Source organism: Vigna angularis, chromosome 1 (genome assembly GCF_016808095.1).
Source record: "Vigna angularis cultivar LongXiaoDou No.4 chromosome 1, ASM1680809v1, whole genome shotgun sequence".
Classification (NCBI taxonomy): domain Eukaryota; kingdom Viridiplantae; phylum Streptophyta; class Magnoliopsida; order Fabales; family Fabaceae; genus Vigna; species Vigna angularis.
Window position 1 is genome coordinate 11,274,316 of NC_068970.1, and position 18,768 is coordinate 11,293,083.

Consider the following 18,768-nt stretch of genomic DNA (forward strand, 5'->3'; position numbering starts at 1 on the left):
ATTATAGCTTTGATTTCTTTATTATCTAAATTACCAAAAAATATGATTAAGCTATGTGAGACAACATTAAGTGCACACAATTTTTCGATTACATGAAAATGAAATTATAAAATATTTAATGAAAGGTGGACTGGACAAACAATTATGTTTAATAACAGTTAAATTAAGTATATATATATTATTTTAAATTAAATTTGAATTAATTATTATAAAATCTTCCATTTATAATTATAATAAAATTAATTAGTACACAATTAAGTTAATTTGTTAACCAAAGTTGAATAAATCATGATAAAAATTGCTATCATAACTATTTCAATTATATTAAAAAAGATGGTTTATGCAATCATTGATTTAATTTCAATTAAAAAGTAATTTATACCCCTAGTAATTCAGTTATTATAGAAAAACATGTAATATGTTTATATTTTATTTGATTACATAGTATAAATGTATTTTTATTGTGCTGTGCCGTGAAATGGGGTTAGTTGATGATGACACAATACAAACACATTTGTTGATTCTTTGAAAACAATAAAAAAATTGAGTTGAACATAGTAAAAGTATCAGGGTGTTACTCCCTCCACCACCACATTTTCTCCCTCCACCTCCTCAATTCTATTACATATTTTTCTAATTACAAAAATAACCTTTTCAAATTACAAAAATAACCTTTTTACTTTTCAATCTTAATTATTTACTTTAACCCTAAAATCTATCTTTCTACCCTCTTCTCACCCACCTCCCAATTCTCTCAGATTCCCATCCCTACTCTATCACATTCACATCCATTTTCTCATCTCCCACCTTTCCTCCATATCCATGCAAAATAAATAAAAAATCTAAATATATACTAATAACAATAAAGATTGTGGAAAATATATTATTAAAATACATCAAAATATATTCAAAAATAATATATCAAAAAATATAAATTATATTATTTAAATATCTGTAGAATTAATATAAAAAAACTGTAAAATAACCGTATAATCTGTAAACGGATGTCAACATCCGTTTAAGGAGAAACGGATGTCGACATCTGTTTTCCCTTAAACGGATGTTGACATCCGTTTTCCCTTAAACGAATGTTCACATCCGTTTACAGATTATACACGCCTCTGAACATTCAGCTTGAAGCACCACCACACTACACGGCGGCGATGAATTGCTTTCCCCACTTCCAATCTTACCATAAAAGAGAAGAAAAAGTGGAACTGGAGAGACAATTAAGGAACATGGAAAATAAAGAGAAAGAAGAAAGAATGATAAAGAGAATAAATACCCACGTAGAAAGATTTTAAATAATATTAACCCTAAAATTTTAATAAGGGTAAAATAGGAATGAAAAAAATAAAAAAAATAGTAAAAGGAGAATGGGGCGGTGGAGGAAGCAAGTGGTGGTGGTGGAGGGAGTACCACCCAATTTTTTTAATAAACACATAAAGGTGCTTAGTCCCAAGTTTAAAAGTAATATTTCAAAGAAGAATATTTATTAAAGAAAAAATATTGAATATATATTTAATAAATTACATGTTTAGTTGAAAACACAGATATATTGAATACTTACTTGAGGTGGGCTGGAACAGTAGAAAGGTAAGGCGTGTGTAGAAACATAGATATAAAAATTATTCCCTGATTCCCTGTGTACCAATCCTATCTATTATATTGGTTGGTTATTAATCGGAGATCGGAGGTAATTCAGCGGCGGATTGCATGAGCGGTTGTTGGGTGGGTGGCGGCGGCGGCGGATCGGACGCGGAGTGAGCAGAGGATCGAAACATGTCTGCGATCATAGTGTGCGGGAAGAGATCAGCGCTGTTCCAAGAGCTTCCTCCAAAGAGGATCCGTTGTTGTTCTTCTTCTTCTCCGGTTCGCCTCTCTCCCTCTTCCCTCCTCCACCACCTCGCTGCCTTCTTCCCTGACATGGACAACCACCTCCTCGAGAAAGCCCTCGAAGATTGCGGCAACGACATCGACTCCGCTATCAGAAGCTTAAACCAGCTTCGCTTAGGAGCATCAACACCTCCTTCTCTTCGTTCCACTCCCATTGCATCTGATGCTACTCTTCAATCGCAAGGTTTGTTACCTTTAAACCTCTTGCAATTTGATCATAACTGTAATTTGCATTAATTGATGCTTCTGTTTTCTGTCTTTCATACTTTCGGTTTTTTCTAGGCATTTTCCAGTGAAACAGGTATATAATTTAGAAATATATATGCCCTGTGGACAGGTAGTATAAAATCTTTGCACAATAAATTATTAACACTTTTTTGATCTCTTCACTGTTACTTCATACTCAATCAAACTATATCCAAGTTGTATTGTTTGTTATGTTAGGTCAGTTTTGGTTCTGAAGTATATTCATCTAAATATAAGACAGTGCAATGTCTATTCTAATGGTTGTTATTGAACCTATATTGAGCTATTTGTTGTTGCGTTATTGGGACATGATAGTCAGATGGTAATGCATATAACAGAAAATAATTTCTGATCTCATGAACTAGGCCACACCCCTACAATGTATGATTTGTTATATTAGGTCAGTTTTGGTAGTCTGAACCTTGATTTCTTTTGTTGTTTCATGAAACAAATGACATTTCCGGATATTGATGGGAAGAAGTGGTTGTTTAATAGGTGAATGGCAATATGATGCAGAAGTTTCAGCTTCTGAGGACCCGGTTACTGGACAAAATTATCCCACAAATGGTGCTGAATGGGTGGAGCTTTTTGTTAAAGAAATGATGAATGCTTCAAACATGAATGACGCCAAAGCTCGAGCATCAAAAATGTTAGAGGCTTTGGAGAAGTCAATTTGCATGAGAACGAGTGTTGAAACAGAGCGAAACTTCCAACAGGTTATTTATTATGACTATATGTTTCTCAGCGTTGTTATTGTCAACTTAAATACCGAGCACAAATGCTCTTTCAATTCCATCCAATAAAAGTCATTGTTTGTGATATGATGTACTCGTTGTTTGGTTTACTTCAGGAAAATACGGCGTTGAAGGAACAGGTGGAGGCCCTTGTTCAAGAAAATGTGATTCTGAAGCGTGCTATCTGTATTCAGCACGAACGCCAGAAAGAATATGAAGACAGAGATGTAGAGTTGCAGCAATTGGAGCAATTAGTGTCACAGTACCAGGAACAAGTAAGAGCTTTAGAGGTAAACAATTATGCACTGACAATGCACCTAAAGCAGGCAGAGCAAAGCAGTTCCATCCCTGGGCGTTTTCATCCAGATGTTTTCTAGGTAATAAGTCTATCTGGCTGTTTTTGTAGTTTAAGTGATTACGAAGTAGACACAATTAACTCATATTTAATGATTCGGCAAAAAAAAAAAAAATCTATCCTACTTATAAATTATTAGCTTTATGATGTAGATTACCATGTGATCAATATTTTAGATGTTAGGAGATTTGATATGGCTTGCCTCAAGTAAGCCCCTTGTGATATAGATTGTGTCTGACTGTCTATTACTGGTGTTTTCTGGTGCTACCATCGTTTTTGTGAAGCTTCTAACGACTCATAAGTAAGGATAGATCATGTTTTTTGCTGAGACAAAAGGACTACCACCTGGTGCGAAGAGTGAGTCTGTCATTTTTTGCCGTCATTCTGTAATGAATTGCTCACATACATGATGGGTATGGTGGGTTTGGACTAATTAATAAAGATTGTGGTTTAGCTAGTCTGAGAGAACGGGTTCTTCAGGAGAACAGCTGGTTTTTTGTATGGTAAATTATATAAAATAATAATCATGGCCTTTACTATAACAATTTAAATTTAATTATTTATTATTTAATAATGGTTTGTGGCTTTAAATATGACATGGCTTTATTATAGAGTGGCCGAACTTAGTGTGAGAATGGAAAATGCTTGAATTAAAAGGTTGTTCTAACTTATATAACTTACGCATTACCCAGTAAATGACTACTAATTCTTATTTATTAAAATCATATCAGGTCATAAAGGTTCACTGGCAAAGAATATTAACCACTCTTTACCTTGGTTTCATTGTTTTTAATTTAACATTTTAAATTTATAATTTTTATTATTAAAATTATTTATAGTTTTTAACATGTTATTTGTGTTAAAGCTCATTGAGAAGACGAACAAGATTGTTTCCAGAAGCATAGATTAGCAAAAATCCTGGATAAGAGGAGAGAATGGTTATAGGAATGGAAAACTTGAGATACATAGTCACAAGCTCTCACTACCTAGTTAGGTTAAGAAATGGCGAGAAAGTAGAGGAAAAGGATATGGTCAATAAACCTTGTGGAGAACAAGGGGAGGAGGGCTTCGCCCTGCACCTCCACCACTTTCTCCCTTGCACCTCCCCATTTTCTTTGACTGACAAAAGAACCCATGAGTTAAGTCACCACAAGTGAATTTTTATCACTAAAATTCTATACCTAATATACATGATTTTATTCACATAGATAAATGAAATTATCTTATCATATATATATATATATATATATATATATATATATATAAATTTGCTATACATGTAAATTTAATTAATTTTATTTTAATTTTCTATTTATGTAAATTTAATCCTTTACAAGTTCAAGAATAAATAATACTTGTATTAGAAATTGTGGGAATTGATTTCCAATTTCTAGTAAATTAATAACTTGAAGTTATGGATTATACTTTTCATGTAACATATCTTGAAAAAAAATATATTAATTTAATCCTATCTCCCATTTCAGCTCACTTTACTTCTAAGGCTGTGACATCTTTTCTAGATGAAAAGTTCTTATCAACTCGATAAATGAAAAATTACAGCATAACCAATCTTTCGAAATGGAAAAATTAAAGTCCTACCCATATCACTTTGTATACATTAAGTTTATTGGTAAGTGGACTCAAATTGTGGATGACATTAACCACAAACTAAATTATTGCATCTCAGACTCAGACTGAACCTACCATGGAAGTTTTCATTTCAAAATTAATATTTTTACTAATTAAACCACGAATATAAAATTTTATAAATTATTATATGTAACATGGATCCATATAAATGTGTCATTGTAATTTTTTTATATGTCACTTTGATAATACGTAATTGATATAACTTATTTCATGTGTTTATGTTGCTAATGAAATATGAATGCATATTTGGTTTCCTAAATTCATGTTATAAAGTGGTGGATTGAACTTAAACTCCCACCTATAAACAAACAGTTTCTCATTGGTTCTGAATATAGATAGGAGAGAATTCCGAGTGTTTTGAAAGTATAAAATTCTTTTTAATATGTTCTCATCTTAAAAAAGTTTTTTCAGATGAATATTCCTACAACTTATCTTTGATTCGTAATTAAAGTGATGTATTTTTTTTCTTTTATCTTCAATACCTTAATCCAATTTTTATTTTCCAATTGTTTACTTTGTGTTTGACAGAGTATTATTCTTAGTCATCTACAAAGTTTGTTTTTTCCAAAAAATTTCCAGCTGATAGATCCTATCATTTTCCAAAGAGAGACGAATATCAATTATATATAATTTTAATTTTAGTGTGCAATTTTTATCTATTAGGGGACAATATTTAAATTAGCTATTTCTGTCTTATGTTGTTTCTACAGAAGGAAAAGAATAAAGAATAAAATATTATTTATAGTGGACCATGTAAAAAGCAAACGTGAGTCTTTATTTTGTTATTGCATGATACACTTTTGCTTTTTCTAGACGCATTTTGAAGAGCTGGAAAAACAAACAAGCAACCCCACCCACATTACGTGAATCATATTGTTTCATAAAATAAAGCATAATCATCTGTTTTTTATTATCCATATATATCATTAAATACTGGACTCGTTATATTTCCTGAATCAACTCAAATTTCAGGATATTTTTGGTCATGTTTAAACTTTGTTTTAAAATCCGATTAGTCACTTTGTTTTAAAATTGAGTGATGGGGGGTATCTGCTCTAGGAAGAGAGATCAACACGTGGTGGAAGATGATTTACATAGAGGAATTTCGGGAAGGTATTGTAGAAGTGGCAACATAAAATGGTCGAGGTCCAGGAGTTTACGTTCCAAGTCTAATCAATGTCCCGGATGGGGAACCTGTCCCTCTCTCATGGATTTGTGCATAAATAGGATACGGGAGGTGCATGTTTTTTGTTTGTTTTGATTTTGTTATTTTTTATCTTACATGGTCACTTGATTCACATGTTTTGAGTTATGATAGGATTTTCACAAATACGAATCCTTTTCTATTCTTCCAAGAGACATTAGCCAGCAGATCTTCAATGAATTGGTTGATTCTCACTGCCTGACATAAGCTTCTCTCGAAGCTTTCCGAGATTGTGCTCTTCAGGTACTGTTTTAGATGCTTGGTGAAATTGGAATCGTTGCCTTGATCCCACTTTTCTGCTTACAAATTTCTGTTACAAAGATGACCGTATTTATTGTTCTGCATGGCAGGATATTGACCTGGGTGAATATAGTGGAGTGGATGATAATTGGATGGATGTCATCTCTTCCCAAGGGTTGTCTTTACTTTCAGTTGATGTTTCTGGGTCTCAGGTGACAGATAATGGACTACGACTCCTAAAGGATTGCTCAAACCTTCAAGCATTGACTCTCAATTACTGTGATCAATTTTCAGAATATGGGCTCAAGCACATAAGTGGTAGAGTTACTATTCTTATGATCAGTTTTTCTGACCAGAACACGTATAGTTATTTTTTGAACATACAAATCATTCAAATTAGTTAAAGTAAAATTTCTGTCTTTGCTTGTGGTATACCCTGCATAATTATTCTTAGATTAATTAATGTTATTTTTCCTTATAATGGCTGTAGAAGAAATATAAATAATGAAAAGAAATCCTGATTGAACATTATGTAAAATTGGAATTGCGCGCTATGATTGGAATAACATTAATTGTTCTGAATCTTTTGGTAACAAATGGATTAGTTAAAGTGTTCTTTCTGATTAATATAAACAATTAAGAATGCCGATTTGTTTCTGTAGGTCTTTCAAAATTGGATTCCTTGAGTATCAGGAAGAGCAGCAGTGTCAAGCCTGATGGAATGCGTGCTTTCTCCAACTTATTTTTAATTTGGAGAAGTTGGACCTTGAGAGGTGTTCAGAAATTCATGGTGGATTTGTTCATCTTAAAGGTTGCTGCTATCCTTCATTTTTGCCTCATTTATATGCAAGAAGTTATTCTAATTTAATTGATATTTTATATCCAATCTCACATGACTTTAAAGTTAAGGTGATGATGGATTTTCATCATTATTGGTTAATGGGGTGGTTGCTGTTGCCTTGCCTGTACTTATTGGTGATGATAAGTTCTACTGCATTTAATCGTTTTATGCGCGGGGGGCAGGGGGAATAGAGGACCATCAACAGGAATTGATCCCTGGACCTTTGAGTCAAGGATATTTGATCCTACCAGTCAACCCAACCTTCATTAGCTTCTTTAAGGGGCTCATTAGCCAGATATTAGCAAATGTTATCCTACTTAGGATTCCCTTTTATGCATCATGATTATGAAAGTACTAAGTTATAGATTTAATTTGTGTTTCTATAATACAGGTTTGAAAAAGCTTGAGTTCCTCAATATTGGATGCTGTAAATGTGTTACGGATTCAGACATAAAGTCTATCTCAGGTACTGATCATAAGGTGATGTGGTTTTTATCATAGTTATTGCAATTCAGGTTTATTTATGTTGTACAAAGGCAGTATTACGGTGTCTCGTTCATTTGTTATAGCTTTTTCTTAGCATTGTAATCTAGTTCTTGCATTTATTCTCACTCCTAGTTAGCAAATAACCAAAAACTGGGTGGGGGGAGCATTGCTCTCCAAATTTGACTTTCTAAATTTTTTCTTTTGTGCTTTTTTTCTCTGCGCGCTCCACTCACTCTACCAATAACCCCCCTTAAAGCTATCATGAACACCAAAGAGTAGCCTTACAGAAAAACCTATCTATTATGTGTCTGCCTGCTCAGGTGATTAAGAAATGCACAGATAAATATGGTATTTTTCTTCAGCGAATAATCCACACAAACTTTTAAATTGCACATGCTGCAATATTTCTCCTGAAATCTTTGTTTTACACTTCTAGAAACTTTAACTCTGACGGGTTGGTTGAATGGGACAGCACAAGGTTTACAATTTGACTAGTTCCTGGTTTAAGCACCCGCTTGTCTCCTTGGGTTGAGGTACTTGTAAATATTTACGAGTTAGAGGAAGATTGCCTGTCTTGGATTGGGGTGAAATTTCTTATAAAAAGAACTTCTAGAACTTTTTTTTGTCTTTTGTTAGTGGGGATGCATGTGAAACTATCTACTGAAAAATCCTATCCTTCACCAATGCATAACTTCCGAATAGGGATGACAATTGCACCCAAACTCAACCGTTACATGCAAAATATACCCTTGAGTTTATACTGAAACATGTGGTTTTGCAACTTAAGTCAATTGCTGCATTTACCATCAATTCTTTTTACTTCTAGAATCAGGAAGCTAGGCCTTGGTATTTTTGAACTGACTGTTGGCATATAATGTTTCAGAGCTTATAAATTTGAAGGAGTTACACATTTCCAACAGCAGTATTACTGATATTGGGATTTCCTATTTAAGAGGTATATTTCCAGTGTTTTTCCTCAATTACAAGTGTCTTAAGACACTATAACTGTTGCTGCTATTTTTCGCACATGAGCGCAGCTGTAGTTGTCAATATCCATTCTCAAAAGAAAATATCATATCATTACGATCATCAATGTAGAGTTTTAGTATGTTGAATAAGTTCATGACTTTGTTTGCTCCAGGTTATTCTGTTTTCCACATTATACATTCCTGGGTATTTCTTTCTACTTACAGGTTTGGAGAAGCTTACCACATTAAATGTTGAAGGATGCAATATTACTGGTGCATGCTTGGAGTCTATTCATGGTAAAAATCGAATCTCAATTTATTCATTGAAGTGACATTTCATTTTATTTTTCATGTTTAGACAGCTATTTTGTTTTGTGGAAGTTACTCTGCAATTGATGTACTTCCTGTCATTTTTATTTGGAAAATTAAGGATTTCACTAGTCCAGCACACAATCAACTGCTGTTAAAGGCAAAGACTATGTTTGAACTTGGAAACTAATTTTCTTAGTATTCCAATGGTTACATTCACCTAGTTAGATCTTGAACACAATATTTCTTTGATACAGCCTTGGCTTCCTTGGCATGCTTAAATCTCAGCAGATGTGGTCTCTCCAATGATGGATTTGAGAAAATTGCTGGTAATTTGATATAAAATGACCCAGTTTGAGGACTTAGTGTGTCATGTTCTTCTTGCTCTAAGGATGGCAAATCATTGGATTCTTGGTTTTACTGCATGTCCCTTTCCTGCAGGTCTTAAAAGCTTGAAGAGGTTAAGCTTGGCTTTTAACAGGATCACCGATGCATCTTTAGTTCATCTGAAAGGTACTTAAAACATCAATATCTCATAAGAGTGACTGTTTAATCCACATGCTGCTTCTCTAAATCAATAAAAACTCGTTTTTTAAGTGTTTTTACACTATTTCTGCAGACTTTTTCCCTTTGCGTTTTAATTCCTTTTACTTTCAGTAGTTTTACATGAACACTTGATGTGATCTTCATGTTTTTCTATCTGCAAATTGTCCTGACTGTTACAAACTAAAAGGAGACGTGAGAAACTTTTTCTACATTATGAATTTTCCTGAAGAGTTCTTCAAACTCTGATGATGTCTAATGAACTAATTTAATTTTTGAAGTGAACGTATTGTAAATGAAGGAAGTATGAAAGTCTAATCTTAGCTTCAAATATCTCTTTTCATTATTCATACAAAATTATTGTCGCTATTAATGTGTGGTACATGAGTTGTTATTGTTAATAGTATCCGTACAAAATCCCTTTTTTATGATATCTTATCCTTCTCTCTTGTTGTAATTTCTAATAAAAGTCATATAAATGGGCACATGAAGCTTAAAAATTGGAAAGCACCCGGAAATTATTAGGTGCATAATAAACTGGCCATTTTTTCTCTAAAGCCTCTACCAACTCTTAACATTTTTAAGTGCTCGTGAGATTTCAACAACTAGTTTTTATATTCCTAATTATTGCTACTAGGATGTTGAATCTCATCAATCATCGTTATTTTTACAGGGTTAACAAATTTGGAGTATTTGAATCTGGATTCTTGCAGGATAGGCGATGATGGGCTTGCTAATTTGACAGGTTTGCACTATATTAAGTATTTAACTATTTTCCTTTAGTTAGATTTAAATGGTAATTGCATTGTTCAAAGTTTGAATAGATTTGTCACACTAGTTCAAAACACTAGCTCAAAGTTTTCTTGATCTGTGCCTGGCGATTTGACAAGAGGCATTGAGGCTTTATACCTTTGTGCCATTTTTAGCTGAATGATTGAATGGCATAATTTGATGATTCAAACCCACCTATCTTATTAGACAATAAATATTGAGATGGTAAGATCCATGTGAAACTTTGCATATTCCAACTTGAATATCTGAATTGCAGTTATAAAATTGTCGTGGGGATTTAAGCTAGCATTTAGCCTTAACATTGTGTTTAAAATGTATATATATATACGTGCTTGGTCTGATCACTGGTGGTTTTAATTCAGTTTTGCTTATATTTTTATTTTAATTTCCTTAATTTGTTCTATCAAAATGCTTTTTGAAGGGGAAAAGTTTTGGTTATGAAAATGAGATTTTAGGAATTAATAATTTCATTTGAAGTATCACCTGTGGTTTAAAATTATTAGTTATTTGTTCTTTCAGGCCTCACACTCTTGAAAAGTCTGGTGCTGTCGGACACTGACATTGGGAATAGCGGGCTGCGGTATATATCAGGTTGGTTGATACAGTCCTATATATATATATATATATATATATATATATATATATATATATATATATATATATATATATATATTTGAGATTTTTGGCAGACCAAATTCAAGTTAAACTATTGATATGTCACTATATTCTTGGTTATGGCTCGTTGATAGGTATCCGGAATTTACTAGAGAATTCCAAAACAGATTCTTGGATGTCTTGTTAGAAACAAAACAGAACAGTTCTACCAATGTGGTAAGAACAAGAACAATCACGTACAACACTCAAGAGAGGACCTGTCTCTCCTAACTTTTCCCCTTTTCAAAACACTCCAAAAACTCCCTGCTCACCTCCTAATAAGACTATTTATATTAGTCTGTTACAGTTATGTAATTACAATTATACTAAATACCTTCTTTTGTAAACTGTATCAAACATATTGTTACGTACCTGAGTACGTAAACTAGCCAAATACAACCTTTCACTCTCTCTCACACGGAATAGAACAATAAACGAATAATATTGGATGAATGAATCTCTTTTATTGATGGTAATATCTGAATAAACAAGGATAAACAATAATTGGGAGCATAACCTCCTTCAATTACTTTGAGAGCATAACCTCCCTCACAAGACAATAATGTCTGTCACAAAACTCAATAATCAAAAGCCTCCCTTTAACCCTGGACTCTAACCTTATTTATATTAATTATTTCCCGCCCATCTCTTATTAAATATTCCTCTAGAATATATCTGCATTTGATATAAATATCCCTATATTTAATATTCAATAATTTATATAAATATCTCTATATTTAATATAAATATCTCTATATTTAATATAAATATCTCTCCGTATATTATCTTAGCACATATCCTTAATTATAAATATCTTATATTGAATATTTCCCTAAATATATATTTATTTACTCTAATTAACTTATACTATATTTATTTACTCTAATTAACTTATATTATATTTATTTACTCTAATTAACTTATACTATATTTATTTACTCTAATTAACTTATATTATATTTATTTACTCTAATTAACTTATACTAAATATTCTCTATGCTCATATACTTCCTAACCCTTATTATTACCCCTACCTTAGGTCGTAACACATATCAATACCCCTCCATGAAGATTCACCTTGTCCTCAAGGTGAAATTCTGGAAATTCTTCATGAATGCAGGCAGCTGATTCCCAACTATTCTCAATATCTGAAAGATGTTTCCATTTGATAAGAACTAAGTCACCTTGAGTGGTCTTTCCTGGATATACTTCTAGAATATAGTCTTCAGTAAGTGGAGGAGGCATGGGCTGGGTAGATGTGCCCTCCCTGGTGACTAGTGATGCTACTTGTTATGTCTGGGTCTCCCCTTTCCCTCTGTTATGATTAATTGCGACAACAGAATTTCCCACATCTCTGGAGAAACTTCTAGGTATTGAATATGGCCTATACACATTATTGCTCCTGTTTTCATTCAGTGTTCCCCCTGTTGCTGTAACTCTGATTTTTCACTCAACCATCCGAGCCTTCATCAATTCAGCAAGATTAGTGGGTTCATATAATTTAACCTCAGCCTTGATATCCTCCTTCAACCCATTCAAGAAGATGCCTACCAGATAATCCTCTTGAATCCCCTTCAAGAACCCAACGTATTGTTCAAATTGTTCAATATAATCTTCCACTAAACCTCTAAACCTGTTTGTCGCAAGCCAATCAGAATTTCAAAGGGGTTTTGAAGCATAGTTGGTTGAAACCTGCGGACAACAGCCACCTTGAATGCCTCCCACGTAGGATTTGGATTGCAGGTTTCCCACCACTGAAACCAATTCAAGGTTTTTCCTTTCAAAGCAACTATGACAGCCTGCATTCTTTCCTCCTCGTTGACTTCTTTCAATAGAAAATATCTTTCTAGTCTGTCAGTTCAACCATAGGCCTCCTCTCCTGCAAATACAGGGATGTCCAGTTTTCTGCATTTTGAGGAAGACAATACCGAACTTTTCTCCTCATTCTCTCTGCTGCCCTCATTGCTTCCATTTGTGACAGAATCATCATCCGTCTGTTTTGTTGTTGGAACCGCATATGATACTTGTTCTTGTACCATCTTTTCAAACCCATCCAATCTTCCATTCTTGTATTCACCATGCCCCACACAGCTACCACAGGACCAGGAAAGAGGCTTTGATAGGTATTCAGAATTTACTAGAGAATTCCAAGACAAATTCTTGGATGTCTTCTTAGAAACAGAACAGAACAGTTCTACCAATGTGGTAAGAACAAGAACCATCACGTACAACACAAGGTCTTTCGAGAGGACCTGTCTCTCCTAACTTTTCCACTTTTCAAAAACACTCCAAAAACTCCCTGGTCACCTCCTAATAAGACTATTTATAATAGTCTGTTACAGTTATTTAATTACAACTGTACTGACTACCTTCTTTTGTAAACTGTATCAAACCTATCACTCATGGTTAGAAAATATTGACTTTACTAATGCTATGTCTATGAGGTATTCTAGATATCATAACCCCTTATTTAGTTTGTACATTTCAGATTTTAGTAAGGAAACTGAAATTGTTTGCTTTAACGTAGCATTATTGCATTAAATCTGAGACTGTCTTGGAATGTGATCATATAATGTTGTATTATCCATTGGAAGATAAATTTTAGAAATGCCTTGAGTTACCCAAACATGAGTGTTTTTTTTTTTTTTTAATTTAAATTGTGTTACCAATCTGGCCCTGCAGCGCTAGGATAAGGTTGCTGTTTATGAGATTTTAATTTAATTCAAAACATTATATGGTTTCAGGACTTCATTCATTTAAACTAAAAGTTGTCAAAATATGAAATTTATCTATTTTGTGTAGGTTTTTTGTTGTTACATCTACATCACAGTGTGGTGTTGGAGAACTATACTCACAATACATAAAATGCATGCATGTGTTGATTAGGTGGTTCTTGCTTTTGTCCAGGTTTAAATAAACTCGAAGATTTAAATCTGTCATTTACTACAGTAACTGATAATGGCCTGAAAGGGTTGTCAAGGTTGACACAACTTAAATCACTTAATCTGGACACCCGACTGATTACCGACAACGGGCTTTCAAATCTTATCGGTAAGCATGTTTGCTTTCACTTATCCCTCTAGTTTAGACTTTGTGATTTTAGTTTCCCAAGACTTTTTCCAGACAAATCAGGTCCCTCTAATTTTAAAACCTGAAATCCTCAAATCTTACTTTCTATTCAAACAGTTGGGGATTTATTACTGATTTAGGATATGGAATATTTAAAACTTTAGATGTCAGAAATATAGTGGAAATTTGGTAAACATAAAAGGACTCAGTAATGGGATATTAGGGTTTGAAGAAAAGGAAATTTTGGATTTTTTTTTGGTGAAATTTTATATTTTAGTTGGCGAGTTTGGAGCCAAAGAATATTGTAAATGATTTATTTGATTAGTAAAGAATTTGAAAGTTTTAAGAGGAAATTGACAGAGGAGCTTAATTGACGTAATTACATCAGTTTTTATTTTTTTATTATAATTAATTTCATCAGTTTTTATTTTTTATTATAATTAATTTTATGTTTTAATATTTATTAAACATAGATGACGTGAGTTAAAATAGATTGGAAATCCTCCTAATTTAATTCTCATTGTTACATACGTATACTTTTAATTAGAATTTTAAAATATTTGGGGGTTCATGGCATCTTTCTGCCCCTTAAAATCCTCCGTCAATGATGGTTTGTTATATTACAGTAAATATTTAAAAAAAGTAGGGGGTATTGATCCTTTTCTATTTGGGGCTGTGATTAATTTTGCTAGTATTTTAGCTATCTCATTGGAATTTTCTTTAACAGGTCTGAGTGGATTGGTAACATTGGATCTCTTTGGAGCACACATTTCAGACCATGGAACTGCATATTTTCGATGTATGACTAACAGTATATTATTCTAACCTACCTAATTGCTAGTTGACTTTGTTAATTTATAAGATATAACTAAGTAGTCTACATTTGAAATTGAAGTACATCAGTAGTAATTGGGGTTCTTGCCATTTTCTTTTTAGGAAATTTGATGATTATCACGTAGGCCGCACACTTTGATTTTTTTATGAAAATATAATCAGTCAAGAAAATAAATTTAAAATTGCTTAACTGGAGAAACAAGCGGTGAAAAATCTAGCAATCTAGTGGAAGTCTTTACTTTTCATGACGTTTTCACTTATACTTACAAATTTGATGTTGAATCTTCTCAGCCTGTAGACCTTGATGGCAATCTTATTTTACCTATTCCCCTCTAGAATTGATGTAAAATAGAACATTTGGTTTCTTCATATGTGTGTGTATGTTTTAATTTCTCTTCTTTTAGCTAGCTTAATTAATGACGCCATTTGCTTAGTAGAATCTGCAATAAATCCATGCTCATTTCTTTACGCCTATACTTTGAGAGCAAACACCCATATATGGAGGCAGTACTACTTGGGAACACCATTCTACACCAACTCACCTTTTTTTTTCATTTGTTGTGTATTGTTAGAAATGAGCACTGACTAAAAATAATGGGAAAATACGGGTTTACAACCCTGTGCTAAGATTACTGGTTATCTTGCCGGCTTAAATTTTAGTTCCTATTTTGTTCTCCATCTTGCAGCATTCAAGAACTTGCAATCCTTTGAAATATGTGGCGGAGGATTAACTGATGATGGCGTAAAAAATATAAGAGAGATTGTCTCGCTGACACAGCTAAACCTGTCCCAGAATTGCAACTTGACAGATAAAACTTTGGAATTGATATCTGGTATTTTCTGCTTCACTTCATTGCTTTATACAGTCCAATAAACTTTTTCCAAAAATAATTGTTTGGCGGAACCAGGCAATCATAATTAAGTATGAAAATGAAAAAAAAAAAGGAGAATTAGACGGAGAATATTATCTGTATTGGTTTTTACTTCCTCCCCTTGCCTTGTAATTGGATCAAGTACAAATTTGTCTTGCCTTGTTAACCCATAAATCTTATTTTTCTTTATATCTGAATACAGGCATGACAGCACTGCGGTCGCTAAATGTTTCAAATTCTCGTATAACCAATGGAGGACTACGGTATCTGAAGCCTTTAAAGAATTTACGCAGTCTTACCTTGGAGTCTTGCAAGGTTACTGCTTCTGAAATTAAGAAGCTTCAGTCAACTGATCTTCCAAATTTGATAAGCTTTCGGCCAGAATAAACCAGGAGAGAATTATGTTATCTATCTGGTGAACAATTCTCTGAATAGTTAAAAAAAATGTACATAAAATTAGCATGCAAGAATGTAATTATGTCCTATTTTGCATGTTTGTATTTTCCCGTCTAAGAATAATTGTGGATATATCTTTCTTTTCCCCTTTCTCTCCTGGATTTAGATGCCTGATGGGGCTATCTATATTGTCTGTGCATATTCTCATGTATGTGTATGTTTGGACCAGAGTGATGATGCTCATTACTATATTAAGTTGCAGTGGAATGGTAATCATCATTATTACAGCACGATGTGATTCTAGAACAAGATTGGAGAACTTCAATGTATCTAGTTATTTAATAATGGGTCCCTCTACTAAGACAAACAGGGTCATAAACTACGACAACACTACAAATTGCAGTGTATACTCATGATAACAACATTCATTATAAGATAAGAAACATCTAAAATCCATGGTGATTTTAGTCATGGAATTTCCATTATTGTGATGTGTCACGGGGTCGATATATATATATATATATATATATATATATATATATATATATATATATATATATATATATATATATATATATATATATGCAGTGTGTTTCTTTTGACATAAGTATCTACTCCTTATTCAATAGTGTTCTCAATTCATACATACAGTGAATCTTATATTGTGAATCTTATATTGCAAAAGTTGCTATTGGTGATGAATTTAAGTGGAATTTTTAGCATTTGAACAATTATTGCAACTATTTAATTATTGTACAGTTATCAAGGCGGTCAATTTGACTTTTGGGTAATAGCAGAGGATAGCTTGAATTTAGTTACAGACATCTATAGCGTTGAAAGAATGAAAAGCTTTTACCTTCTGATGACAATAGCATTTCAGGCACAGAAGCAGCCTTGGTGACTGTTGACCGTGTTAATCTTCAAGTACTCGAAGAAACATATTCAACTCATGCAAGCTCAAAGGCATGATAAGTTTTTGAAACTCACCTTCTGAATAAGGGTTCCAAACGAAATGATGGAACTCCACTCTTCCACATTTTAGCTTTGTACATCTCCTTCCATGCCTCTACTATTTCATCAATTTTGAAGGCAAGACCTGCCAGTGAAAAAGTTAACATGTATGAATCTATAGTATTAGCTATGTCAATTTTAAAGGCAAAATCTGCCAGTAAAAAAGTTTTTAGTGTCTTGAAAACATACCATCTACTGCAGTATTATTTGAACAGTGGTTCTTCAAAATTACAGCTATATCTGTTGGAGAAGCTCCTGCAAGTTCAAATTTCTCAACTGAAGCCGCAAGAGTTTCATGCCACATAGGTAGCCCTGATTTAAACTCCACAATTGAGTGTTCGTACAGAATGGTACCCCATAGGAGATTTATTTGAGACCTCATATGTGCCTCCTGTGCTGCAAGCTCTTCTGAGGACATACTTTTAAAAACCCCATCCAACCCCATGTTCTGCAAATCCAATATAGAATAATTTGAATAGGACATTTTACTCAAGTTCTGCTTTTCAGATTCTTCCCATATCTGCACTTCTTTCTCCATATTTTCTTCAGCATTGTTGTAAAGATGGAGAACCTCAGCGGAAGGCTATGTTAATGACTCTACATTACTGTTGAGTGCATAATTCCACACAAGTTTTGCTCGCTCAAACTTCTGCAGGCCCAGAGCCAAAATTCCTTTATAAAAATCTGACTTAATTTTAATGGCTGCATCATATTTTTCTTAGGATTGTTTCTTTCTAGAGTTTAAATTATTGTTATCTTATTAAAGATGGGAATAATTTAGCGTTGTCCTTCATCGTTGTTGGTAACATGAATTTTAAATCCAACCGTTGTATGTCAATATATTTAATAATTATTAATCTTTCCACCACCATAACCTTTCCTTTGTTGAGTTTTGAAGTTTTATGTTCTTCCACGAGCTATATCTAGATGCAAATACATCCTTCCAAAATTCTTATTTTTCTGTTTCTAACCTCCATTCCCATTTTACCAACAAAACTATAATGAATCTTCCTTTGATTTCCACATATTTTCTCATTGATCCAAACTATCTTCCTATCTTCGTATCCTATTTCTCCCACCTCAACATAAATTTTCTTTGTATTTTTATTATCTTTTTACATACTCCAAATGAATTCAAGAACGCAATATTTCTACCAAATATCTGAAAAAGAATGACCAGCCTAACTAGGAATCGTCTTTCAACCTAAAAAATAAAAACAAAAGAGAGAGAACATTTGATCAAATATGAATGAAGATTAAAAAACAAAGGAAATGTTCTGTGTGTGCAAACTAAACTCTCTAGCATTTATCATTTCTAATACAGTAAACATCCATTTTGATCTTCCGAAGATACCATTGTCATTACTCAACAGTTTGGTCTTCTGATGATAAATACCCAGAAATTGTTCAACTTGATGTTAAAACAACTGACAAGGACCATTTTGATGTTATTTATACTAGAATTTTGCTAAAGCCAAAGGTGGCACCAATTTTTTGATTTTACCATTGTATCATCTTGTTAACTTTCCATTTTTATTTCGGTATAACATGTTTGTCAGGATCTACATATTTAGAACTAATTCTGATATTATGGTTTGACAGAATTACTGAACGCTGAAAAGTCAGGCTGTAAATGTAGAAATAGACTACAGGGATATTAATTTATTA

General features: G+C 33.0%; 1 protein-coding gene, 1 long non-coding RNA gene and 1 pseudogene across 6 annotated transcripts; all 3 read left to right on the plus strand.

Moving 5' to 3' along the window:
* Positions 1–1,575: 1,575 nt before the first annotated feature.
* Positions 1,576–6,327, plus strand: LOC108342670 (uncharacterized). 5 transcript variants are annotated; one of them, XR_008246458.1, is made up of 5 exons: positions 1,578–2,080; positions 2,638–2,858; positions 2,993–3,253; positions 3,516–3,588; positions 5,941–6,077. XR_008246458.1 is itself a non-coding variant. In XM_052871611.1 (4 exons), the coding sequence occupies exons 1-3, from the start codon at positions 1,783–1,785 to the stop codon at positions 3,251–3,253; spliced, it is 759 nt and encodes a 252-aa protein (XP_052727571.1). In that variant the 5' UTR covers positions 1,576–1,782; the 3' UTR covers positions 5,941–6,077. The 5 variants fall into 5 exon arrangements, 4 of the variants coding, with proteins under 4 accessions (XP_052727571.1, XP_017435956.1, XP_052727570.1 ...); XM_052871611.1 differs by lacking the exon at positions 3,516–3,588 and having other exon boundaries at positions 1,576–2,080; positions 2,659–2,858; XM_052871610.1 differs by lacking the exons at positions 3,516–3,588; positions 5,941–6,077 and adding an exon at positions 6,200–6,327.
* LOC108342690 (uncharacterized) lies at positions 4,638–16,379 on the plus strand (annotated as a pseudogene).
* A 335-nt stretch (positions 16,380–16,714) lies between these two features.
* LOC128194968 (uncharacterized) lies at positions 16,715–17,746 on the plus strand. The gene is made up of 2 exons (XR_008246459.1): positions 16,715–17,207; positions 17,335–17,746. It is a non-coding gene; the product is annotated as an uncharacterized LOC128194968 (long non-coding RNA).
* Positions 17,747–18,768: the final 1,022 nt, after the last annotated feature.

Excerpts from the sequence above, each read along its gene's own strand:
- LOC108342670 (XM_017580467.2), top strand. The coding sequence starts at position 1,783 with ATGTCTGCGATCATAGTGTGCGGGAAGAGATCAGCGCTGTTCCAAGAG. Across the intron at positions 2,081-2,637 it reads TGCTACTCTTCAATCGCAAG|GTGAATGGCAATATGATGCA; the intron begins GTTTGTTACCTT and ends GTTGTTTAATAG. Across the intron at positions 2,859-2,992 it reads CAGAGCGAAACTTCCAACAG|GAAAATACGGCGTTGAAGGA; the intron begins GTTATTTATTAT and ends GGTTTACTTCAG.